This window comes from Sciurus vulgaris, assembly GCF_902686455.1.
Source record: "Sciurus vulgaris genome assembly, chromosome: 4".
Lineage (NCBI taxonomy): Eukaryota > Metazoa > Chordata > Mammalia > Rodentia > Sciuridae > Sciurus > Sciurus vulgaris.
Genome location: NC_136464.1, coordinates 1,359,930 through 1,385,846, shown reverse-complemented (window position 1 = coordinate 1,385,846; position 25,917 = coordinate 1,359,930). Strand labels below are relative to the sequence as shown.

General features: G+C 55.5%; 1 protein-coding gene across 2 annotated transcripts in view; it reads right to left on the bottom strand.

The window, feature by feature from the left end:
- The window catches only part of STK32C (serine/threonine kinase 32C), a 76,044-nt gene extending 53,960 nt beyond the window's left edge, over nucleotides 1–22,084 (bottom strand). Inside the window, exon 1 of one of the 2 annotated variants that reach the window (XM_079137438.1) lies at nucleotides 21,223–22,084. In XM_079137438.1, coding sequence (XP_078993564.1) covers nucleotides 21,223–21,487 — 265 coding nt within the window. In that variant the 5' untranslated portion in view covers nucleotides 21,488–22,084. The remainder of the gene's footprint in view (nucleotides 1–21,222) is intronic. The other variant, XM_079137437.1, reaches the window with a different exon arrangement.
- Nucleotides 22,085–25,917: the final 3,833 nt, after the last annotated feature.

The following is a 25,917-nucleotide window of genomic DNA, read 5'->3' as shown; positions in this document are numbered from 1 at the left end:
AACTAAATCAAGGCAAGCCACTATTTCTAGACAGAGCCTGAGACTTCTGTTCCTTTGTTGTTTCCAAAAACAAGAGTCACAAACTAAGCAGCCCTAGAATTTGCTCAGGTTCCTGCTTTCCAGTGTGAGTCTTGGCCAGGATGCGAAAACCATGTGAACAGACGAGGGCAGCCAGGCCCCCGAGGCCCTCCCAGAGAGACACTGAGGGGGGCCAGGGCTGGTGCCAGCAGCGAGAACCTCCAAGCTGGCTCCAGCACCCAATCCCCAGTGCCCCGGGCAGGAGGGGCCAGGCTGGGGACGGGCATGAGGGCTGAGAGCCTCCAGGAGCATCACAGGCTTCTCTCCAGTCCTCCTGAGTTTCCCAGGGACTGCCTGGGGCGCCTGGGGGGCCTGGCTGTCCCAGCCTCAGCATCACGACCCAAGGCCTCCACCAGGCAGCACTGCCTGAATCACTGGCCCACAGGCTGGGGGAACTTGACTTGGCTCAGCCCAAGTTGGCCACACACCTTCCCCAACCCCTGCCTCCAGCTGTAGGCAGCTGGCTTCTTACCCAGGGCCCTAGCACACCCCTCTCTAATTTCTGAGGCCCCTCAGTCAGTGACAGACTGTGCTCTGGCCTCTCCCCTCCCCCCAAAAAACAGTGGACATCCACATGTCCACCTGTAGAGGCAGAAGCTGTGGCTACAAAGCAGAGCTTCTTGGTCCTCCTTGGTCCCCTCTAGGGTGAGGTGGGTTTAGGGAGAACCCCACACAAAGGTCCCTGGAAGCCCTCTCCACCACCCCTCCTGCAGACCCCTTCTCATTTGTCTTTTGAGGAGGCTCCACGTGGAAGTAGCCTGCAGCAGAGCTACGATAGGCAGGTCACCAGCGCTACAGGGTCAGATAGCTCTGGCCCTCGGGGTTTGGCCCGAGATGCAGAGGCACCCGCATCGGCTGGAGGCTGCTGAGTCCTGGGAGGACACATGGACCCATGTGTACACGGGACCCGCAGAGCCCTGAAAACAGAGGTGCCAGCAAGTTTATCCACAATTCTGCAGCCAGAGGGGCCTTTCCTGGTGGGAGCAAACCTGAGGCCACAAAGGCAAAGACTCGTGTCAGACGGACAGGCCGGATCACGTGAGACGTCTGGGTAGAGAGAAGGTAGGACCTTTAGAATCCACGCCCCACCAACAGGCACTGCCGCATCCTCAGGTGGCTTCCGTGGCGCCTGCTCTTTGACCTCACAGCCTCCACGATAAGGCAGACAAGCCTCATTCTTCACAAATCAAAAGAAGATAGATGAGCCGAGAAAGGCATTCACAGTGACTATGGCAAAGCAGGGGCGAGTCTCCCCAGGTCACAGTGACCTGTGCACATCAGGGAGGAAGTCACGGGGTCTCCCAGGGAAGCTGCTGGTCAGACACCAGGCTGCACCCAGCTTCTTCCCACACAAAGCTGGGCAGGGTTTCTGCAGCTCCTCATCAGGTGTGAACAGCCCCTTCCAGAGCACCTGCTGCCCCTCAGCCTGGGCTCAGGGGCCAGGAGGCACCCTGGACACCGGCAGGAAAAACATCAATTTCACAACAGAGTTGAGGATGGCATGTGCTCTTCCCACAGTGGCCACCTCAGTCCAGTCACAGGCCCTGCGGGCCCAGCAGGATCTGAACACCCCCAGGGACTGCCACCACCACCCACGGGAGCCGCCATGCTGAGAGGACGCCAGTGGGCAGGAGTTCACGGCTGGCCACCGGCCCAGACGGCAGTGCAAGGGTGGGCTGCCTCTCCAATGCGGCCTGGGCCAGGGCCTCCAGCTGCAGCCATGTCCCCAGTGCTGGCGGTGCGGCACACACTGGTGGGTGAGAGGCGCAAGTTAGGTAACACTGCAGCCAGGCACTGTGCTGGGCCAGGGCCGGGGCTCTGCCTAAAACAGCCAGGCGGAACTTCAGAGGCGCTGGCGAGCCAGCAGCACCCTGCAGCACCCTCAAGGGCTTCTCAGAGCTGCCCACCACCCATGCCCCAGAGAGGAGCCTTCCTGGGCCACGTGCCATCACAGAGCCAGAGCACCACGCTGTCCCCCTGCCCAGGCATCAAGCATGGCTGGCTCTTGGCGCAAGCCTGTGAGACTGCTCCTTGGTGGCTTCCTGCAAGCAGCCAAAGCCAATGAGGATGGCACAGGGGCACTGGGCACCCAGTCAGCACTGTGCCTGTCCTCATGTTAACCCATCAGGCTAACATATTCAATGGCCTGATGGCTGGGCCTTCGGCAGGGGCACTAATGAGCTAAACAGCACGTCCAAGGCCCCCCTGTAGTTTAAATGCAGTGTCAACTCTGTGCTCCAAAGGCACCACAAAGACCACTCTGATCACTCGGTTGCTCTGGGAGACCAGCAGCCATCAGTCACATGTCTTAGCCACCACCACGTGCATCTCTGCTGCACCCCATTCATCTTTACAGGGAGGGAGGCAGGGAGGGGAGCCTGGCCTCTGGGAAGGGACTGCCCAGTCTTCACCAAGGCTGGTGAGGGCACCGCTTGCTACCTGCAAACCACAGCAGAAGCAGAGCTGGGTAGGTTGGGGAAGGACAGCCCTTCCCATGAGCTCCAAGAGCCAGGACGATCCTGCTGGCATTCCACACCCAAGTGTGTTCTGCAGAGCTGGGGGGGGGGGCACAGGGGCTGTCATGGAGATGACCCCAGATCACACAGCGGGGACCTACATGCCATCTGGCTCCCTGTAACCAGCTGCCGCCTCCCCACTGCCCCCAGAGCCTGGTTGTGGCTCCCACTTCTCCCTGAACTCAAGCAGGGAGCCACTCCCACCCTGCGCAGGAGGCCTCCCCAAGCCCAGAAGGCCTGGCCAAGCCCCAGTCCCACCACATCCAGAGTCCAGGGGTCAGAGAGAAGAAGAGGTGCTGCCCTTCCTCCAAGCATCTCAGAGGTAATGGAGCTGCAAAGACAGATGCACACCAACAGCACAGAGCCGCACCTGGCCAGGCTCTCCAAATTCCAGGCTTGTGCTGAGGCCTGTAGTATCCCCTGCAGCCTCTGACACCCTGGCCATCTGAAAGGAGCTGGACCACGGGCACACAGTGTTCAAGACCAATGTCAACTAGACACAGCCAAGAAGCCATCCTGCAAGGGTGCCAGATGTTCTGGGGCCTGCAGGGCTGTGGAGGGAGGCCCCAGAAGGCAGCCTTGCATGTCAGGAGGTAGAGGCTCAGGGAAGGGAATGCAGGGGGACGAGGGCCTCTGAGCCGCCAGTCAGCCCCAGCAGACCTGGGCACCGTGGGCCCCTGAGCTCCAGGTTCGCTCCATGATGCGTGGGTATGCAGCACTTCCAGAGGGTGGAAGGAGGCATGTCGTGAGACACTATGGGAGGGCCAACACTGCCGCACTACCACACAGACCTCATCAGACACGTGCCAGTGGTAAAGGGGCACCTCCAGGGCAGAAGACCCATTCATCAAGAGGCAGACCAGGCCCACCTGTGCATGCACCCAAGACAGACCCAGATGCATGGCAAAACCTACGGAATGAAGCGGGAAACAGGTTCCACGAACAGAACAAAGCAGAACACCAAAGGCTGTTCCCACTGGTTCAGAAAAATCCCTTGCCAAAGCTGAATAGCAGTGAATGCGTAAGAATCCAAACCCTGAGCCCACTACTATGGGAAACAGGCTTCCTTCTCTGAGAAGAGGCAGCCTCAATGAGACCCCTGCCACTGCTCCTAGTGGCCAAGCCTGCGCTCCCTGAGGTCAGGACCTCTGCCCAGCACGGCTCACAAGCCCTAGCCATGGGACAGGGCATGAAGGAAGACCCAAACATACCTACGCGTGATGGAAGACTGCACCCAGGGAATCTACAGAGAAGAGGCTGGAGATAAACAGTGAGACCCGCGAGGCTGTAGGACACAAGATCAACACGTGCAAACCCAGTGTATTTTAGAACCCAAAATATGTAGGGGTAAATTGAACAAAATGTGCACAATGCCTGTGCACTGAAAATTATGAAATTAGCGAAGAGAAAGAAAAATAAAAGACCAGAATAAAATGTTACAGCATGCCATGTTCGTGGACTAGAAAACCCCAAATTTTAAGAGATCCACTCTCCCTCAGCCGATCCATACTTTCAATACAATCCCAATCAACATTTCCTGCAAAGTAATACAAATAATGTCTAATGTTTCTAGAAACTGACAATCTGCAGTGGAATAACTAAGGATCTAGGACAGCCAGAACAATTCAGAGAAAGAAGGCAGGAGAGAGCTAGCTTTCAAGATGTATGGGGCTACTGTAACTAGCATGGTAGGGCAGGAGTGTAACACAGTTGAGAAACGAATACAAAGGAAAGACATCCAGAAAGAGACCCACAATTCTAAGCTGGATTTTTAAGGAAAGTGCCAAGGCAATTCAACAGGGAAGGCTGGTCGTTCCAACAGAAGTTGCCAATTCAAACACATCCATGTCACAAGGAATAGGGAGAAGAAGGAGGGGAGGGAGCAATGAGGAGGGGGGACGTATGGCAGGGTCATAGGGAGCACCCTGGGAGGTGAGGGTCCTGCACCCTGAGTGCACACACTGCATGATGGAGCCACAGGGAGCACCCTGGGGGGTGAGGGTCTGCACCCTGAGTGCACACACTGCATGATGGAGCCACAGGGAGCACCCTGGGAGGTGAGGGTCCTGCACCCTGACTGCACACACTGCATGATGGAGCAAAAGGGAGCCTTGCTGGGAGGTGAGGGTCCTGCACCCCGACTTCACACACTGCATGATGGAGCCACAGGGAGTGTCCCTGGGAGGTGAGGGTCGGGGGTGAGGGTCCTGCACCCTGAGTGCACACACTGCATGATGGAGCCACAGGGAGCGCCCCTGGGGGGTGAGGGTCCTGCACCCCGACTGCACACACCGCATGATGGAGCCACAGGGAGTGTCCCTGGGAGGTGAGGGTCCTGCACCCTGACTGCACTGCTGGTTGCACTATTGTGCAGCCATGTCAGAACCCAGGAATCACAGTCTTAGAATCAGTGCCTTTTTAATGTAGATTATACTTTTTAAAAGTCTGATTCTGAGAATTTACTGTATTTCTATGTGACTGCATCAAAAAGAAATTGACATGAAACAATGTCTACTATAATAGCATCAAACCAACTATTTGGAGATAAATATACAAAAGGTGTATAAGACCTAAAACTACAACTCTCTGCTGAGGGAAATTCAAGAAAGTCTAAATGGAGAGATATACCATGTTCATGAATTGTAAGGCCCAATATTATAAAGATATCCAGTCTCCCTAATATTGATTCACATATTTAACACAATCACAATCAATACCTGGTCAGGCTTTCTGTAGAATTGACAAAGTGATTCAAGACTTATAAGGAAATGTAAAGGACCTAGAATTGCCAAAACAATTGGAAACAAGCAAAATTGGACAATGTGCACTATCTTGCTCCAAGACTGACTACAAAGCTACAGTATCAAGACCTCATGACACTGGTACAAGGAGAGTCACAAAGAGGCCCCAGAAACAAACTCACACTTGCTGACTTCGGCTGAAAGTCCCAGGCAATCCAGTGGGAAATCAAAGTCCTTTCAAGGAAAATACTGGGATGACCAGACAGTCACTTGGAAAAAAATGAACCTTTATTCTACTTCACATCCTGCACAAGTTAATTTGAAATGCATGTGAGATCTGAACTTGACTGCAGGGACTGCAGATGTAGCTCAGTGCATGTGCCTAGCATGTGCAAGACCCTAGATTCCATCCTCAGTAGTACACACACACATGAAATTTAAAAATACAAATACATATTACACAAAACAGAAATCAGTAATCGAAAATGCTGCTCATAAAAGAGAATACTGAGAAAATGAGTGGTAAGACACAGATTGGGAGAAAGCATTCACAGCACACAGATCCACCCAAGAGCTTGAATCCTACAACTCAAAAACTCCTACAACTGAATATTAATAAAAGACACACACACACTCTGCATGAGACTTGAATAGACTTCACCAAGTAAAACATAAAATGACTCTGACTTGAGGCTGCCAACAAATGACCACGAACTGGGTGGTTAACTGACAGTCTCTTCTCTGACTTCTCACGCTCTGGGGACCAGAAGTCCAAGGTCGAGATGCTGCACTGTGGGGTGTCTGGTGAGGGCCCGCCTCCTGGGTCATAGCTGTTCCCCTGTGTGTTCAACACAGGAAAGATGTGTTCTTGTCCCAGGTGGTTCCTGAGAGGACAAGGGAGTGGCAAGCAGCTCCCAGGAAATGTCATTCAAATGCGAATTCAGGCTCTCCTCACCAGATCACCAAACTGTAGGGTTGGTGACACTTCCTCCAGGAGTCCTCAGGATGCCAGGCCTGGGAGCTGCATCCTGAGGCAGCCTCCCACCCACAGTCCCAAGGGTCCCAGCTGCTCTGCTCTTCCCAGGGCGCCCACCAGGCCCGCCCATCAGGCACACCCCAGGGAAGCAGCGTGGGGAGAGGCACAATCTGCCCTGTCTGAAGCCTTCTCACCTCTGCACGGCTCTGACAATGACTCACGCGGCTGTGGGAGCTCAGGGTTTGAATAAGGAAAAGAAGAGGTCGGCAGAGCAACCGCCTTGCAGGAGAACAGTCGCTGGATGACAATGTAATTAACAGAAGCTTTCAGAACCTTCCAATTAACTCAATCTGCAGATGAGCTGGCTCAAGTCCTCTGGAGCATTGCAGTTTTAATTTAAAGGAATCTGGGTTCCTTTTGGTAAAGGTTTCCTAAAATCCCACTGCACTAGGGCTCGCTGGACACAACCACATGGGTCCAAAGCCAGGACGGGTGAGTCTAGGTGACCACTGTGCCCTCTGGCCTCTCAGCCCACGATGCATTCCTCCCCAGATCGTGCATGCAGGGTGGAAGATGTACGTCATCCCCATGAGAGGGCAGGCTCGGCCCTCCAGGTATACCAGGGTCCTTGGAACAGGATACCTCTCTTCTCACCCTGAAATAATGGGCCCATAGTTGGGTAACAGGCTGCCAGCTGGGTAGAGGGGCTGTGCTCCTGAGACGCTAGCCCACTGCAATGCAGACCAGTGGGGGTCCCCATTCGCCCCTCTGAAAGACGGAGTGGGCATCGCACGAGGTCCTAGTCCGTCTTACAGCCTCCTCCAGCCTCCCACATGGACACCAAGGCTAAGCTGTGCCAGGATGAAGGTCCTTGATGCCCACACACAGCATTGCACACTCCCAGCTGGTCAGGTGTGAGTGACCAATCAGCCTGGGCTTCAGGCAGACCCTGAAAGGGCCCAGACCCAGGGGCACCATTCCCAACAGCAGGCTGGCACTGAAGCATGACTCCCCGGGGTCTCCAGATGCCCAAGACCCCACTCGCCCCTGGCTCTGACCACACCTGCCATACTGGAAGCTCTGTCAAGCTGGTGGACACAGACTGTGGGTTCCCCACCCTCCCTGTGTGCAAGGACAGCCAGCCTAACCTGATCCTGGGAGCTGGTCACTGGCAGTGAAGGTGCACAGGGGTCCCCATTTCCAGATACCCACAGGAAGGCAAGAAGCAAAGCCACTGAGGTGAGGCCTGCGGGGGTTGCCCCCGTATTCCCTTGCCCTCCCCAGGCCGAGGCCTCTCTCTAGATGCTACAAAGCTGGGACACCTTCTGGACCAGTCAAGAGGCACAGGGCCACCATGCCCCAGAGGCTTCCTAAAGATGACAGAATGACCACTACACCAAGCCCCACTGCCCATGCCCCACCGTCACCCCCTCAGTACCGGAGGGCATCGCTCAGATGTAGGAGTGAGCCCAGGAGGCTGAGCCTGCCTCAGGCACAGGGCCTTCTCAGGCCAATGTGTAGAGAGAACAGCACACAGCAAAGCAGGAGGAGCTGGGTGGCCTGGAGAGAGCACACCTGGCAGTCATGTCCCAGTAATCTGGCCTGGGCTTGGCAGGATGTCCCCTCCTGAATTCTAAGATGGCCCAAGTGACCACTTCAGCCACCAAACGGTAAGCCACTCTCAGGTCAGGGAAATTTCTTTACCAGTGAGAGCCTATCTGGAGAGCTCTTCCCCACTCTAGCCCCGGGTACACACCTCCAGGGTGACAAAGATGCCAAGCCATCTTGCTGGCTTCTGATGGAGCAGGAAGCAGAAGGCAGGCAGGACTGTCCCAAGTCATGGGGTGGGGACTTGCATGGCAGAGCATCCTGCCTGTCCTGACTGGTAAGGGGAGCCAGGCTGCTGGCCAGGCAGGCCCAGGGCACTGACGGTGAGCCGTGGGGCTCCATTAAGAAGCTGCTGAGTGGGGCTGGCCACAGTGGAGGGGACGGGGAGGGACTGCATAGCTGTGCAGACGCTGAGCCCGGCACCAGGCAGGTGGAGGGCAGGTAGAGAGGGCCGCTCCAACTGCAGCACTGGGAATTCAGGGGAGACCCCAGAGGATGCAGAGTCAGAGCTGGGCAGAAACAGAGCTCAGCGCTCATGAGTGCCTGAGACAGAAAAGGCCCGTCCCGTGAAGGCAGAGCCAAGATGGCGCCCTGAAAGCCCAGGGTGGGGGCATAACGGGCCCAGCGAGCACCCCAGCCCCTGGAGGAGGCGGACTTGGGGCAGTGCCGCCATGCGGGGTTCAGGACTAGTTCTGACCATGATGGGTTGAGACATCCCGCGACACAGGAATGATGTCAAGTCTGGCTGGAGAGAAAGCCTGCAGCGTGGGAGACAGGCCCAGCTGGGGAGGCGGACTTGGGAGTCGCTGGCATATCAATGGCATTTGAAGCCATGAGACCACCAACGCATGAGTGGAGAAGGGGAAGGAGCCCGAAGGCATCTGGCACAGAGTCAGCATGACAGGGAGGGTCAGCAGGGAGGCTGAGAAGGACCTCTGGGCAGTGGGCGTCCCAAAAGCCCTGAGAGAAAGGGCGCGGGAGGGTTCAAGAGCGTGGGTTCCTGCCTGGGCTGAGGAGAAGGAGCATGGGGACCCTGCCTGAAGGGGTCATCACAGGACAGCCTGGAGCAGGGGGCGGGTCTGCCCACAGGGGCCAAGACAGGACAGTAGGCAGGTCTGCCTGCGGGGGTCAAGAGAGAACTGGAGGGAGGAGGTGACAACAGTGCTCTCTTTTGCTGAGGACAAGGGGCTAAGACAAGGGACATGGGGTCAGGTAAAGTTTTCTTAACATGGGGCACATTCGTGACACACTCAACAACCAACCCCAGGAAGCCACCTGGATGTTGGCACTGTGTCCCATGTGGGGACACAGACACTCCTGGTTGGTTCTCAGGCCTCTCAGGGGCTAGTGCTAGGACCATCGCCAACTGCGACCCTGAACTGTCGCACACATGGCTGAGAGTACAGCCTGAACCAGCCCTGGTCCTGCGCACCAGCCATCCTGTGGGAATCAGTGCCTTGAACACTGTTCTCCAGGGCCCGGATGGTTCTCCAGATCACGCTTCCCTTAGAGGACATGAGGACCAAGAGCCCAGGGACCAGCAGCTCTACCTGCAGACAGAGGGGTCAGAATGGGTACCTGTCCAGGGTCTGGGGACACTCGCTGGAGGAAGACTCTGAGGCTCAGCTGAGGAGGGCTGCTAAGACACATGGGGTGCAGGAGGGGTGCAGGCAGAGGGCACACAGCACAGGGAGCAAGCATGACAGCAAATGTGTGAGCCATGGCTTGCCGTCGAGGCCACTGGGGACCTGTAGGCTGGGACTGGGCTTCCCAGCACCAAGCCAGTTCTTCAGCAGCAAGAGTCCCAGCAGCACAACTGAAGCCAAACTCCCGGGCAGAGCTGGACATTGGTGATTCTGCTATCCTTGCAGACTTTTAATCAAGGTTGAGCATACATGCAAAACTGATCGGCAACTGAGCTGGTCAGGAGACCGGGAGCCTGTGTGCCCTCCACTCTACAGCCCCACTCTGGCATCGGCAGCACCGGCCTCTGCCCTGTATGTCTGGCTCCCCCTGCTCTGCCATGTTGAGAGGGTCCCTGCTGTTGTGTCCACCACTGGTGGCTGGTTCCATTGCTAGAGTTCTACCAGGCAAATGCACAAGGATCCGGGCAGGTGTTCTCGTTCAGGCCTTTGGGGTAAAGACGTACAGGCCCTATTGGTCATGCCTAGGGACGCACTTGTTGGCAACAGACTCAGTGCCCCACCAGAAGCACCTGTGGCTGCACAGCAATGAGGGAGAACACGCCCTGGGGGAAAGCAGGTGCCCCACAAAGGCGGTGGGAAAGGTGGTGCTAGGTGTGAGGCTATGGTAGATAGTGCTGGAGGCACGAAGGCCAATGTGACCAGGAGGGGACACAAACCTTAGGACTGGGCAGAGAAGGTGGGAGCAGGGAGTCCAGCGGGAAGCCACAGGAGGCAAGGCAGCAGCCCTCACCAGGGCAGCACGGGGTTGGGACACTGTTCAGACCTCACTCCGTCTCTACCTGCCCTGGTCACAGATGCTGATGGGGGGGGTGCTGAGAACTGTCTGTGGTCAGCAGGAGAAACCCAGGCCCCACAGAGGGGCAAGGCCCGCGCATGCTCTCCCAGCGGGGAGCAGAGGTGCAGCAGCCAGATGGCGTTCCAGGCGCTTGTGTGGACCCTCGCCATCAGCAGCGTGTGCAGAGCAGTACACAGAAAAGACATCCAGCTCAATGAACGGAGCCAGTCTCAAGCCAGCAAGAACGGGCCAGTCCTGGGCATTGAGAGACAAGTGTCCCAGGGCAGGACATGTGCCCAGTACCCAGTTCTTAGCTTCTAATACTGTCTCCCAAAAAAGGAACCACGTCCTCGGAGAAATGCTGCTTCTGGGCTGGGTTAGGAAACACACAGAATAAGCCCAGAGCATCCTGTAGTGACGGAAAGGAAGTCATCCAAAACAAGCCGCAACAGACAGGATGGAGGCACGCCCAGGACAGGAGCCACAGGGGCGGGGAACGGTGCGAACAGCAAATAGCCAGGCAGCACCGTGACCCAGTGTAAAAGTCCACAGCAGAATAAATGACTGAGCTTCAGAATAAATGGTGGAAGAGCAAGGGCTTCTGTGCAGAAGAATCCCAAACAACTGTACAGGGACATCCCCACAGAGGTGACCATGACCCCAACCTTTAAGTGTGGGCTGCAGGCAGTGCCATCCTCCCAGGAAGCACAGTACAGAGAGGGAAGGGTAACTTTACAGGGAGCACCTGCACTCTGCTGCACCTGGGTGCCCCAAGGTCCTCAGTGGCAGCGTGGGACGGGTGGAAGCTTCGAAGGGAGGCCTGGTGGCAGGTCTTTGTGCCGCTGAGGGGTTCTGGGACCCGTCTCTCTTGCCCAGCTTCCGTTTGTTCACATAAGCTCTTAGATGCCCACTCTCCCACCATGACGGGTCCCCATCCACCATCCTCACAGAGACCACACCAATGGGCCACCTATCTTGAACTTTGAACCTCAAACGCTGAGCTAATACACCTTTTCTTTATCAGGAGCCTGTGTCAGCTATATTGTCACAGTAACAAAAAGCTGATTCCTATGACCCTCAGCCAGGTGACAGGGCCCACGTTATGAGTGATGAGTCCTGTGGATGGCACCTCACCCTCAGAATCCACACCCAGCTAATCCTGGGGGCATTCCACAAAACACCCCAGCGTGGCCTCGAGGTCATCAGAAACGGGAGCGTCGGAGAAGCTGTCAAGGTACGAGGAGCCCAAGGAATCGTGTCACTAAATGCCATGTGGGGTCCTGGATGGGAGCAGGAGGCAGAGGAGATTCGGGGGAAACTAGGAGATCCGACAAGGCGTGGACTTTGGCTCACAATAACGTATCAGTATCACTTCTCTAGTCCTGACAAAGGGGCCACGTTAACGTGAGATGTGAACAGGGGAGAAAAGCGGGGTGGGGAAGTGGGAACTCTGCCATCTTCTCAGCTTTTCTGTAAGCTACACTATTCTGCACTAAGTTTATTAGAAAAAGTGTTTAAAGGCGATACATATTTTGTATGCGTTCAAATACATGTTGGACTGCAACATGAAAAACTGAAAGTGGTTGTTATATTACTTCTGGGATTACATAAGATGCTGAATGTCTTGATACTTTTTCTTGTCACTTTCATTACATAATAAAAAGCTATAAAGGGAAAAAAGATCATTCTGGTAACAGTTTCTTGCAGTTGAACAGGGATCCATGTAATTCATCACCTAAACCAGGACACCCTTGAGAGTGAAAGGGGACACTATTAATAACCATGCCAGGTCAGCGGCATGAAGTGGAATGTCCCAGGCAACCCTAGGACGGAGAAGTGGGGCTCAGGGGCTTGTGCCCTCTGGAGTCCCCACCAGCTTCAGCAACCCTGGAAAGGGGTATCTGGGCAGCAGGTAGGCCAAGCTAGACGGCCAGGAGTGGAGTGGCCTTGTGGAGGGACACCAGGCCTGCACAGTGCTATGCAGAATCCCCACCACCACCTGGTCCTCTTACACTGCTCAGGATGGCCCACTGCCTTCAGCTGGGCCAGGCCCACAGCTTCACCCTTTCCTTTATGTCCTCCTTCCTCTCCGCTTCCTCTGGGTCCTCCCCGTCACCCCCACCCAGCCTCAGGTACTCACTTTGCAAATTACCTTTTCTGCCCATTGAGCTAAAACATGATATCAGAACCACAAGATGACCTTGGTACTGAGAAGAAACAGAGCAAAATGGACAAGCGAGACCCTGGGCGGGTCACAGGTGGATCTGCTGCGGCAGCACAGGAAGCCCTGAAGCAGGGTTGCGGAGACTCTCAGAAAAGTCCCAGTCAGAGGTGGAGACAGCCACACGCCGGGGCCCTGGCCCCAACACCGGCAGAAGGTGCGCCCTGGCTTCTTGGCTTGCTCGTCAAACTCAGGAAGATGTTGACTTCCAGCACAGAGACAGTTTTCCTTCCAAGATCTTCCAGTTTCGTGCATGGAGATGCTTTGTGTCTGCTGGCACAGCAGCCTGGGTGTGCTGTTTGGCACGGGACAGGCATGGTTAACGCAGGTTAGAGGTCCCAGGTCAGAGCTGCCAAGAGGGAGGCAGCAGCCTGCTCTCTGACAGCACCTCTAGGCTGTCCCTGAGTCCCCTGCCCTGTGTCCAGTTCTTTTTGACAGCCAGCCTTGCTGACCAACAGCCCCCAACTCACCCCAGATGCAGTGCCTTTGGCATGACCCCCACCCCACCCACGCTGCACCTGTCTTCCTCCGATTGCAGGATGTGGCAGAAGGGATGCCAAGTCCATCCAGGCTCATCACAAGAAGGCCTGGCATTATCCACCTCGTGCTCTTGAGAAGTCCTGCCACCTCACTGCAGAGACCTTGAGGCGGGAGAAGCCCAGGGACTACGAGGACAGTGTGGTTCTCCAGTATTTTCCCAGGAAGGGCAAGCCTAACCCTTCCACTGAGCGCGCACTGAACTTGGTGACCCAAGTGACTGGCTGCAGAGGCAGATCGCGACTGGCGGAGCCGAGGCCCCAGCCCAGCAGGGAACCAGGTGGATATGTCCTGCGGCCCCAGTCAAACCAGCAGCTCACGCAAGGCCAGAGCAGATGCACCCCAGGCCCTCTGATGTGCCAGTGCGTGCAACTGTGTGGTGGCGTTCATCACTGTAAGCACCAAGTCCTGAGCAAATCTGTCCAGCAGTGTTGGACAGCCAACGTACCACCAACTGAGGAGCGAGACCCCGGGAGGCCCCCACCGGCACAGCCAGAGCCACTCAGGCCAGGAGGCCACCTTGGAAGCTCTGGTTTCACAGATGTCACCTGGGGCAGAGATGGCCGTCCCCACTGAGCCTTTCAAATTCCCAGACCACAGAATCAGGAGCAGTAGTCAAAAAGGTCGTTAGATGACCAGAGAACGCTGCACAAAACAATGTGCCCCCCAAGCACAAAAGGCATCGCGTGAGGCACAATGTCAGAAACTGACCCCCGTGGGCTGCCAGGGACAGTCTTACTGTGAACGCCAGCTCTGAGGTCAGCTGTGGCAAAGGAAAGGACCCAGGCCCTGGGCACCAGAGAGGCAGAAGTGCCTGGGGGGGGCGGGCAACCATGACCACTGCAGGCCCTCCCCACACTCGCCTCAGGGGCAGAGGGATGACACGGTCCTCACACAAGGCCTTAAGTACCCGCAACGACCAGGCGAGCTCACCGGGAAGCACACACAGCTGAGCCCCTGTGCTCGAGGCCGGGTGCCAGGGAGGTGTTCTGAGGGTGCTGAGACCTTTCTAAATCACTGCGGGAAATGGAGCGTGCTCCGTTCCTATTTTTAATAAATTGGGGGCGATACTGACTCCCACCTGTAGCCAACTTGGCTCCCGAACTTAAATGACATCGAGCTGAGGTTTCACACAATGGGGCTGGAGCTTGGGGGAGGGTGTTAGAGACCAGCCTGGGCTCCTGGTCTGGAGAAAAAGGACGGGTGGTGGCAGTGATCCGCCTTACAGTAGGACGAGCCTCACCAGGGCGGGTCAGGTCTGCTCTCAACCCCCAGCCCTGCTAGCTCTGCAGCTGCCTTCGTTTCTAACATAACAGATTTGGAGTCAATGGGAAGCTTGTTTTTGATGGAGCAGCCATTCTGGTTTTTTAAATAACAATAATTGTGTTAGTCACAGTTTCTGCCATATGGTTTGAAATGTGGGGCAAGGCAATCACTCAGCATGTGGGGTCCCACCTGTCTTTTGGGGGCAGCATTTGCCCAGGCCCTGGGCAGGAGGGAAACCCCTCGGGAAAGTCCCAGGCACAGGGATGACAGGCTCACCCCACCTGGACCCCAGTGTGAGGAGAAGGCCGAGAGGACCAGGGTCCAGCCACTTGCCAGCAGCTTGGCCAGCAGGAGAGATGCTGGCCGCCAGAGCTGCAGCGTCATCCAGCTGCACAGGAGCAGAAGCAGGGACAAAGGAACCGCAATGTTCAGAGGAGGAGGCCAAATCCGGAGGGGGAGGAAAACGGCGGCAGGAAGCAGCCCCAACCTGTGCCGAGTGAACCCAGTTCCGCTGAGCTCCTGGCGGGGAAGGGGCAACACGGGCCCAGGGCACAGGCCCCCACATCAGAACCAGGGCTCCTGGCAGCAGGGTGCTCCCCATCAGGAGCCCACCCCTCCTGCAGCAGGCTCTGGGACAGGAGGACACAGAGACCAAGATGGTGGGGTCGTGCCCCAGCAGCCGGCCAGCACGAAGTCCAGAGGAAGAGGCCATGTGAAATCTCCGGCCACAGTGCTGGGTGACTGACCCAGGTCACAGAACACCAGGCACCTCTCAGTCACACAGAAAGGGCTGGCCTGGGTAAAAGAACTACAGAGCGATAAAAGAAAACCAAAAAGAGACACAGGGCGGCCAGTGCACGCCATCTCCTCAGGGCCAGCTGACCTCCAGCACTAGGTCTGGTGGGTCCAGCCAGCACTGGGCGGGGCCAGGGCAGACAGCTGTCCTCAGCTCCTGGGGGGCCTGGGGCAAGGGACTCAGCCCATGGCCTCCTGCCCTCACTCAACAGTGCACACCTGCTGTATACCCACTGATATGGAGCTTATTGCATATACCTGATGTATACTCGCAGATTTCACTGCACACACCCTCTGTATACTCACAGATCTCACTGTGCACACCCTCTGTATACTCACAGATCTCACTGTGCACACCCTCTGTATACTCACAGATCTCACTGTGCACACCCTCTGTATACTCACAGATCTCACTGTGCACACCCTCTGTATACTCACAGATCTCACTGTGCACACCCTCTGTATACTCACAGATCTCACTGTGCACACCCTCTGTATACTCACAGAGCTTACCATACATGCGTGCTATACACTCACTCATACTGAACTCACTGTACACCTGCTACATACCCACTGATACCCACTGAGTTCCTGCTACTCAGTCTGTCCACAGACCAGCAGCAGTGGCATTGCCTGGAAGCTAGTTGGAGATCCAGAGTCTCCATTTGCCAGACCCACTGACCCAGGATTGGGTGATGTGGATAATACAATGCCAACCATAGTCCCAGAGCTGCACTGAGCTGTTCCAACCGAGTGCTTTCCCATGGTCTGACCTCCCTTCCAACATGGTTTCGTGGCAGAGAGGCCCAGAACAAAACCTATCTCCAATGCATTCCTGCATTTCCTCTCAACCGAAAGCTGGGTGGTTACATTTTTAAAGAAAAAGCCAGCTTATTTTTAGCCTTGTAAAATGTACAACCAGATGGATAGACACACAGAGCTGACATTTGTTACATAAAAAAGTGTGATAGTAGGTCCCAAGTCCATTCTAGAGCCGCCTCACCAATGGAGGAAAGGAGGCATGCAGCTTGAAGTTGCCCCAAGGCCCTCTTGGGCTTGCGTTGCGCCAGTAATCTGAGAACCCAGGAGCACACGTCCAGGGGAGCGCAAGACAGGCCAGGACCACATTCCCCACTACCAACCTGAACCCAAACCCTACTGCCAACACCAGGGGACTCTTAGCCAGCTTCCACCGGAATCCACAGGCTGCCCTTGCCAAAGTCCTTCCAGGGCGGGCCTCACCGCCCCCGCCTCCTAGACCAGGAGGCGAGAGAGGCACCCATAAGGCCTGAGTGCACATCCAACTGGACAAAGGCCTGAGCTGAAGTGAGGAGGAGCTGTGGGGCAGCCCTGCACAGCACTCTGCTCTCCTCTGCCCCCGGAGCCCTGGGTAACGCCATCAAGTAAAGCAAAGGAAAAATCATGTCACTGGGTAACTGAGTCACTTGTTGCAGGTCACCTGACAGACCACTCAGAATACCCAAGGAAAGTAACTCAAAAACCATGAGGACAAACCAAGGCAGGGCGAAATGGCCACATTCAAGAGGAACATCTTAAGTAGATTTCTATCATATCAGCACTAACCAGCGTGACAAAAAGCATGGAAAGCTCCCATTCACAACAAAAAGCAACCAACATATGAAAAGAATAAAGTTTAAACTTGGAAATGTCCTAAATGTGTTCAGCTTAATAAAGTACAGAATACACAGGGGAAAGCTTTCCCACATTATGTCCAATACTATACCCTATGAAGGTTTCAATATAGAAAGTAAAACCACAGAAGTACTAGAAGAAAGTATGAATGCAGTTTTATAAATTGAACTATTATTAACTGTGCCTGGAAAAGAACTTTGTAACACAACACCAAGACAGGAAGCTTCCATGAAGTGGATGTTGATGAACCTGACCACACAAGTATTGAACACATCCCTAGAGGAAGAAAACCCAGCAGCATCATGAGGTAAGGGCAAATACAGCAGGAGGTGGTTAACGTAAGGAAGGTTGCAAATCATTATGGCAAGTGAAGTAGGAGAGACTCCAAGACAAGCAGTACTCACACGTGGAATCTAGAGGAAAGATCACATGAGAGCAGAAGAGCCACCACCAGGAGAGGGGAAGGGATAGCAGGGGCGTACGTGACCAAGATATGCCATCCAAATGCACCAACGTGCCACCATGAAATCCATCGTTCTGTACAATTAACATGCATTAGTAAAAGGAGAAAGAGAAAGCAACAGGACAGCAATCCTCCTGCAGAAAACGCTGGCCAAGACCACACGCTGATAAACTATAAAACAACAGCAAAACAACAAAACAAAGAAAAAAAAATTAAAATACCTCAAACATGAAAAGCAGGTTAGCAATCTCACTGGTGATCAAAGAAACTTCAAAGTGCTAATGCTATCTTGTTTATCTCTTGGATCAGAAAAGAAACGAAATACTGCTAACAGTGGAGGTAGGGGAGGACTTGGGGAGCACCTGTGTGCACTCCTGGAGAAAGTAAAACGAATCTCCCTACCTGGCCAGCTCCGGCCAGCAGGCCCTGCCGTGCACCTCCAGGCCCCGCTCCCACTAGTCCGGCCTTATTTGTGTCTCCTTGCGTACTCTCAGGTTCCCCCTCTGGTCTAGTCGCCTCCCCACAGCAGAGTCACACCAAGGGCTCCTCGCTATGCAGCTGTGCGCTGGACAGCGGGCCGCAGAGGCCCCTCTCCCACCCAGGGCGGCCAGCCACATCCACCCCGACACTCTGCTTGGGCCTCTGGCTTAGCTACGGCATTCCCGGCATTGTGTCCTAAGTTTAGACACATGCCCTGAGGTGGCTGTGCAAAGATGCTCGCAGTAGGACATTAAGTCTACAGGGAGAACTGCATCCACACAGGGAGACGGCAAAGCAGTGGTCTGCCCTGATGCACCTCAAAATCACAGGGAGGCTTAAGGAGGCGTGCAGCCTGAGACCACCCACACCATGCCCACGCCCAGCAATTCAACCACAGGTCCTGAGGGATGCGTGGAGCCTTTTTTAGAGCACCCACTGCATCTGCTACCCTGCTCAGGATGAAAAGGGCTATTAGCCATCCATGCTTCAGACCTGCAAGACATTGACAGCATCTCGCTATACAAAAAAGTAGGTTATGACACAACAATACAGGGCGCGCAATCCCACTGCCATAAAAAATAAAGCAAAGGTGTGTTTCTACAGGTCAGTACGACTGCGTCCAGATTCCGAAGAGCCTGGCAAGTGACCAGAAGCTCCCAGCGGAGACCTCATGGTGCGCAGGTTACAAGGAGCCTGTCAAAATGCACGTAAGTGAGAAAAACAAAGTTTCTTTCTTTTTGCTTTCTAATTTTAAAAGCAATGGCTGGAGAATCAGGAAGCTCCTGTCCCATCTCAGTTCTCCCACCCAACAGCTCCCAGGAGGCATCTCACAGCCTCCAAAGGCCTGGCTTCCTCCCAGCGTTCTGGGCCCAGCCACGACCTCTCCGTCATTAACCACTCTTGGCTGTGAGCTAAGGCCACGGTGGGTCTGAGGCAAGCAGCCGCAGCCCCTCCAGGTTACTGGACCAATGGAAGGGTCCAGAGGCCCCTCAGCAGAGGGAAGTGAGGGGCCTGCCAAGCCCTGCAGCTCTGTGGCAGAGCACAGAACAGGTTGCTAGTAGGTTCAGTCCCAGAAAGGAATGCCACATGGAAGGCCGTGGGGTCTAAGGGAAGGGACAAGGAGCCCTGGTGTGAGGAAGAGAAGCAAAGCATTTCATTCGTGCCCAGACACTTGCCAAGGAAGGGATACGGCTCTGGATTCCCCAGGGATTCCCCAGCAAGAACAGAGGACCTTTAAGCTCTTATGTGTCATAACTATACTTTTTAGTTGAAATTTACCTGGCACTTAAATTGACCTCCTATTTTTTTTTTTTTTTTACTGTTTTTTTAATACCAATTTGATATATTAATTAGGTGTTTTAATCTAAAAAATTCATCAGAGGGCCTTGTATTACCATGGCAACCGTGCAGTTCCTACACAGGCAAGCCACCAGCACAGCACAGCCCCCGCCTGAAGCCTGGCTGCAGAGGGGCCAAGCCTGGGGGAGTGACTTCGCCTCCCAGAAACAGAGGCCCGGCCATTCTCCCTGAATGAGGCCTCCGCGCCTGTCCAGACCACATGGTGAATCCCCAGCCTTCACAGTCAGGGCACACGGTCCCCTTGGACAAGCACCACACCATCTCTCAAGCTGTTTGTGTCCTACCGACAGCACTGAAAAGTGACATGGAGAGTCACCCACCAGAGAATGTCCTCAGCTGCTGCCAGGGCCCAGGTAAACACCAGTGGTGTGTTCAGTGTGGGGATGTGTCCATGAGCCCAGTGGTGAGCCAGTGACAGTCGTATACACAGACAGCAAGCATCTGTGAGCCAGCACCAATTAACCACCCCACACAAACCCAGAACACTCCGTACCTCCGCCATCCTACTACAAGCAAATAAGGAGGTGGGAATGTGTAAAATAATTCTCAAATCAGACAGCGAGCACCATAAACAGATCCTTTGCTCTCTTTGCCTTTTGAATGATCCTTGGATTCTGAGACACAACACACCGAACAAGCAGAGAAATTCTGCCCCAAAACGCCGAGGGCAGCGCTGCACCACATCTGTGCTCCACCTCCCCATCTGTGCCCTGGAGATGGGGATAAGACGGTGGGTTGTGCGACTCCAGGCCGTCACCAGCAAGCACTGAGCACACGTGTCTCAGACCTTTTCTCAAAGCACATCCGCTTTCTAATTAGCTCCTGCTTCACTCTGGGCTTTTTATACTTTGAATATTGATGTTGAAAACAAAATCACAACCCAGGAAATGTTCACCACAGTGAGCTCTACTGTCCCAAAGCTCAGTACACAGGGACAGGCCACCCCAGAACACGCTGTGTCTGACACTGCCCCAACAGGACCCTGCTCCCCTGCTGGCCTCTTCCACGGAGGCCTGGGGAGCCCTGGCCAGCCACCCTACTCTGTTTCTGAGAAATGTGGGCAGGTGCATCCACACTGGCCTGAGGTCCTGCTGTAGTTTCCTATAGTGCTTAGATTATTTATTGGAAATAAATAGGCTGGGCTCTTGAACTGAGTTGTGCTCTAAAATTATTTAAAAAAAAATCCATTATATCACTGCAGGCTGCCTACAAATGAAAATGCAGACTTTCAACTATTTTAAGAAAATGTCAAAAAAACATCAAATGTGTCATCATTGTACCATTTAAAATTATCCGCATGACATCTGTAGAAAAATAGCTATATGTTTGCTTGTGAACTAAGCACAGTGGCCCAAAGTGCCCACTGCACATCACCTTTCCCATGTGTGCCGTCATAGGTCACAGAGCAGAGTCCCAGGAGGTGTGCCGTGCACAGCCAGCTCCTGTCACCTGTCACCCCCAGCACCCACCTCAGTCAGGCCACTCAAGAGACAGTCTCCAGGTTGGCAGATTTCCCTACAGGACTTCGCAGAACCCTGGTTCCCCAGAATGCAGGTGTTTGCAGAAAGGCAAGGCAAGGCCCTGGCTTCACAGCACAACCCAAAGCAAAACTGGGCATGCCACTGGCACTGCACGGTGACCCTGGAGACCCGTGCAACCTGTCAGCAGGCATCTCACTTCTGCAAACTCGGCACACCACAGGTGAGCGCCTCCTGGAAAGGCGAAGTACCACCAAGTCTGCACACTGCCCAAGGGAAAATGAAACCTTAGATGCTCCCGACAGCATCGCACCTAAGCCGAGAGCCGCCTGCCGCAAGCGCCCACCGACCCTCACCTAGCAGGGCCCGCACGACCCCGCTACAGCCGCGGCGCAGCCACTGGACACGCAGGATTCGTGAGAGGACCTCAGACGCCATGCCCGAGTTTCCTCGGTAACCGAGACGCCGTCCCACCCGGGCAGCGACGGTGTCGGGACTCTAAGAATGTCACCTCCGCATCCCCCCTGCTAGAGCGCTTGGGGTCCCCACGCTGTCCCCGGTCGCACTCACCGTCCTCCTTGTCGTCAAACACCGGCCTCCGCGCTGTGGACGCCGATATGGACGACATGGACATTCTCTTCTTCCACTTGCTCCACGGAAACAGGGGGCGCGGCTGCGCTCGAGCATCGCCCGCGTCCCGGGCCCGGGGCTGGCCGGCAGCGGGCAGCGGCAAGGCCGGGGGCGCGTCGGGGCCGGTTGGGCGCCCGCGGCCGGGGGGCGGTGACCCCGGGGGCGCCGCGGCGCTGCTGCCCCTGCGCTCCGCGCCGCTCCTCATCGCCGGGCCTGGGTGCGCGCCGCGGCCGGAGCCCCGAGCATGGCCCTCCCGCCCGGCCGGGCGGGAGCGGGAGCCGGACGCGAGGGACCGGCAGCGCCCGCTTCGCGCTCAGCCTCGGCTCACGCTCGCCTGGACAGCGCACGGCCCCGCGGACTCGAGCGCCCGGGGCGGGCCGGGGCGGAGCCGGGCGGAGCCGAGGCGGAGACGGGCGCGGCCGGGCGGGGCCGGCGCAGGGCGCGGCGCGCGGAGCCCGGGCACGCGGGGTCTGGGGCCGAGCGTGTCCAGTCTGTGTGGGGGCCGCGGCTCCGCCGAGGAGACGGGTACAAGAGCCGAGGAGCCCGGCTGCCTCGGAGGCCCGGAACGGCGGCGGGGAGCCTCCTCCCGAGTGCGAGACCGCGGGGGCTCCGGGGTTCCCTCGGGCCTTCCACCCCCACTGCCTTCGTGGAAAACAGCCGCTCGGAGACTCTTGCCAGCCAATCGGGGGAACCTCAGACTTCAGCCTGAGACCTGGCGCTTTGGGAGGCCGGGCTCGGGGACGGCGGGAAGCGTCCGCGCGGGGCCGGGCCGGGGTGCGGGCCAGCTCGCGCAGGCGGGCGGCGTGGGCCAGGCGCGATCCCACTCTGCGGCTGCAGGTGGCGCGCGAGCGCGGGCCCCTGGAGGATGGGGTGGGGGCGGGGTCTGGCGCATCGGCCCCGCCCCGCGCCGAAGGCCCGGACCCTGGTTGTCGCGCGCGCGCGCGCGTCCGGTATCGAAGCTCAGCACGTGCGCTCGCGCTGGCGGGTTCCGTGCGCTGGATCCTCTCCCAGCGTGGTCCATCCGGTACGGTTCTCCCGGGTCTGCACCCCCGTGGAACTGTGCATCCATATCGTCCACGGTCCCACGACCTTACGGAAATCCTACAGGGATCTCCTTACTGACGTCTGGGCTCTGCATGACCTTTGCAGTTATTTGAGAAGCTTGGGGCGCGGTTTGGCCTCGGTGCATCTCTGCTCCTTTGCAAAGTCAGGACGAGACTGTGAGAATAAAGCGCTCAGCATTTGAGAGGCGGCTCTTTCCCAAGTGCCTACCTGCTTGCTCCTAATGCCTTGTCACTGTGGAATCAGTTGTCTGGCTTTTGGAAGCCTCCACCTCCTTAGGTTCTGCCTTGGACCAGGCCACAAAACACCCCGTTCTGTCCAACCTGCATAAAGCCCTAGTAGGGCCCTTCCTACTGCCTCCACAAGGAACAGCTGATGCCCTCCCCGGGGTCAGGTCCCACTTCCTCACACAGTTCCTAAGCTGGGCTCTGCCCTTCCTACACCTTTGAAATTCATTGTGGCCACCTAACCTGCATGACCAAAGAGCCCCAAGCCAAGTTAGGTGCTGCCTCCCAGTCAGGAAACAGAATCACCCATGGGGAAACTGAGCAGCTCCTGAAAGAGTGCTGGACCTAAGTCTTGGGGTTCCTTCACAGGTCCTTGGGAAGGAAGAGGGATTCACACACAACCCTCCAACTGACTGGGTCACCCCTGTACCCAGCCACAGTGCAGGACCCAAAGATTTACAGGACCAGCTGAGGAGAGCCAGGCTGAGAAAGGGGTGTGCAGGCTGCTGCGCCCGAGAGTGCATTATGACTAGGGACCCTCCAAGGCACAGTTCTAGGGACCTGAGGGGAGCCAAGGCTGGGGCAGGCTGAATGAATGGAAGGCAGCAGGAAAACCAACGAAGGGCCTCAAGCTGCTTGGCAGTGCCCAGGGTGTCAGCCTGCACAGCACACGCTCCTAAGTCCAAAATCTCATCTTAATGTTCTTGGCTCACAAGTCCCAAGGCTCCGGGCTAAATCAGGCACAGTAGTACCCCATCTGCAGTCACACTTACTGTGGTTTCTGTTGCCCTCAATCATTTGCTGTCTGAAAATATTAAATAGGAAATTCCAGAATAAGCAGTTCATAGGCTTGAAATTGGGCATCATTCTGAGCAGTATGAAACCTCTCCCCATGTCACTCCTACGTGCCCAGGACTTGAGCTGCCCGTGTCCAGCGTGTCCATGCTGTATATGCCATCCTCCCCTTAGTCACCTGGCAGCTGTTTTGGATAGCAGGTAGAAGGTCCAGGTATTGCAGAGTTTGTGCTCAGTGACCTTTACCATAATAATGACCTTAAAGTACAAGAGTAGTGGTGCTGGCAATTTGGACATACTTAAGAGAAGCTATGAAGTGCTTCCTGTAAGTAAAAACTGAAAGTTAAATAGAAGAAGAAAAAAAGTATGCTGAGGTGCTAAAATCCAAGGTGAAAGTGAATCCTCTAACCATGAGATTGTGAAGGAGGGGGAGAAAGCCATGCTGGTTTTGCCATCACACCTCAGTTGGTGACAGCGCCACCAGCATCTGAGAGCACTCACTTGGTCAAGGTGGGGGCGTTAAACACGTGTATGTGTAGAAAACAACAGCGCATCCTCGGTGTCAGGCATCGACTGGGGTCTTGGGATGTGTCCTCTGACCAGCGGGGACAGCTGTGTGGGGAGACTCTGGCTGTGATCCATCCTGAGGTAAGATACCTCTGGATCTGTGGGCCTGGAATCTAGGAAACAAGTTATCTGCTCCCAAGCTGAAAGGGGACAGTATAAGACACATTTCCATTCCAAAGGGAGATGCACAAATCAAAGAGCTGCCAGCCCCAGGCAAGGTGGAACCCAGCAGGGGCAGTTCCACTGAGTTCCAGGCCTGAGGAGACCCCTGTAGCTCTGTACTCTCCTCTCTGGGCCACAGGCCCCCCCAGCCGTCCCTGGCTCTTCCTCACTGAGGTTCTCCCTTTCTCGGGAAGCGTAGCACACATTTGTACCCCATTGCCTGCTCACAGTCTCAGGAGTCTGGTGGTCCTCCCTCACTTTGCCCTGAGTCTCCCTTTCAGTCCAAGCTGGCCACCTTTCTGCTGATTGAACATTCCCAAAAGCCGGGTGAGGCTCCCGCGTAGCTTGAAGAGCACTCCACAGGTCTTTGTGGATGCCTGTCTCCATGGGCTTCTGCTCAGGCGTCGAGTGCAGCTGAGCTACGCAAAGAACCTCCAGTATAATTACATGCTAGTTTATGTCTGCTTAGCAGATCTTCTTTACCTTATCTCTTTCCTCTTACATTTTATGATAAGCAGCAGGAAGACAGCAGCCCACACCTTCAACACTTTACCTGAAATCTCCTCAGCTAGAGATACACGTTGCTCAATTGCAAGTTCTGCCATCCACCCAACAGAAGAGCTCAAGTCAGTCCTGTTTCCTGCTGCTTTTTTACTGGGAATCTTTTCCTCCAGTTTCTCATAACATTCCTCATTTCCACCTGCCCTAACCAGAAGCATCCTCCTTGTCTGTATTTCTACTAACCTTCTCTTCCAGGTCTTTCAGCTGACTGGCAGCAGCCCACCTGGATCATCGAGAATCATCTCCTTAAAGTTGACTGGTCATAGATGGTAGTCGTACCTACAAAATACCTTCACAGAAATACCCAGACTAGTGCTTGACTAAGCAACACCCAGACAAGTTCACACCTAAAACCAACTCCTGCCTGTTAAAGGAACACTTGCAAGGAGGGGCACTTTGTGATTCAGATACAGGCACTTGGGCAACACAGATGAGGCCAAGGACGTTGCGCCCTTCCCACAGATGCACCCTTGTCTCCTGAAGGAATCAGTCTTCCCTTGCACACAGCTACTCAATGACCAGCTGGGACAGACGCCACTCAAGTAATGCCACTTCTGGACCCACCAAGACCAGCCTCTTCCCTCCAGGCCATGAACGGGTCAGATGGCAGGTAGTAGGGAGCCATTTTTCTCCTCGTGATAATTCCTGTATCTCTGACCTGATTTACAATTCAGTCTCTGCTGCTAACCAGAACAGAGCATGAGTGTACAGGTGCCTCGATGCCAGGCTCTCTGGGAGTCCTCATTTACTCCCCTCCTTACTGCTGCTGCCCTTGCTTCAGTTTTACCAGTTTGGGTCCAAAGCATCTGGTTTGAGGCCAGGTTGACACGAAGCGCCAGGCTCTGGCTCAGGGCGCAGCTCCTCGGCAGGGCCAAGCATGAGCTGCTGCAGGCAGCGCTTGTCTCCTCCTGATGGAGAAGGCTGAGCCTCCCCAGGCTGCATCCATGTGCACCTAGGTACGAGCTCCTCAGTGGCCAGGATCCCGCCCTCATGGCCGCCCTTTCAAAAGCAAACCTGACTCAAGTATAGCTGTCCACATCCTCTCCTTGGGCACATGATGGATTCAGAGATCTTCAGCGTTGGCAGCATCATGTCTTCCATGGAGAAGGTTGGGTGGGTGGGGGTGTAGCTGCAGGGAGCCAGGGGAGTCTGTCCCCGCTGGCAGCAAAGCATGGCAGAATTGATCAAGCTGCATCCACAGACTTTGTCCTCAGGAAGACGTTCTCCCGCTTTAAGTTAAACCTAAACTGCAAAACCCGCC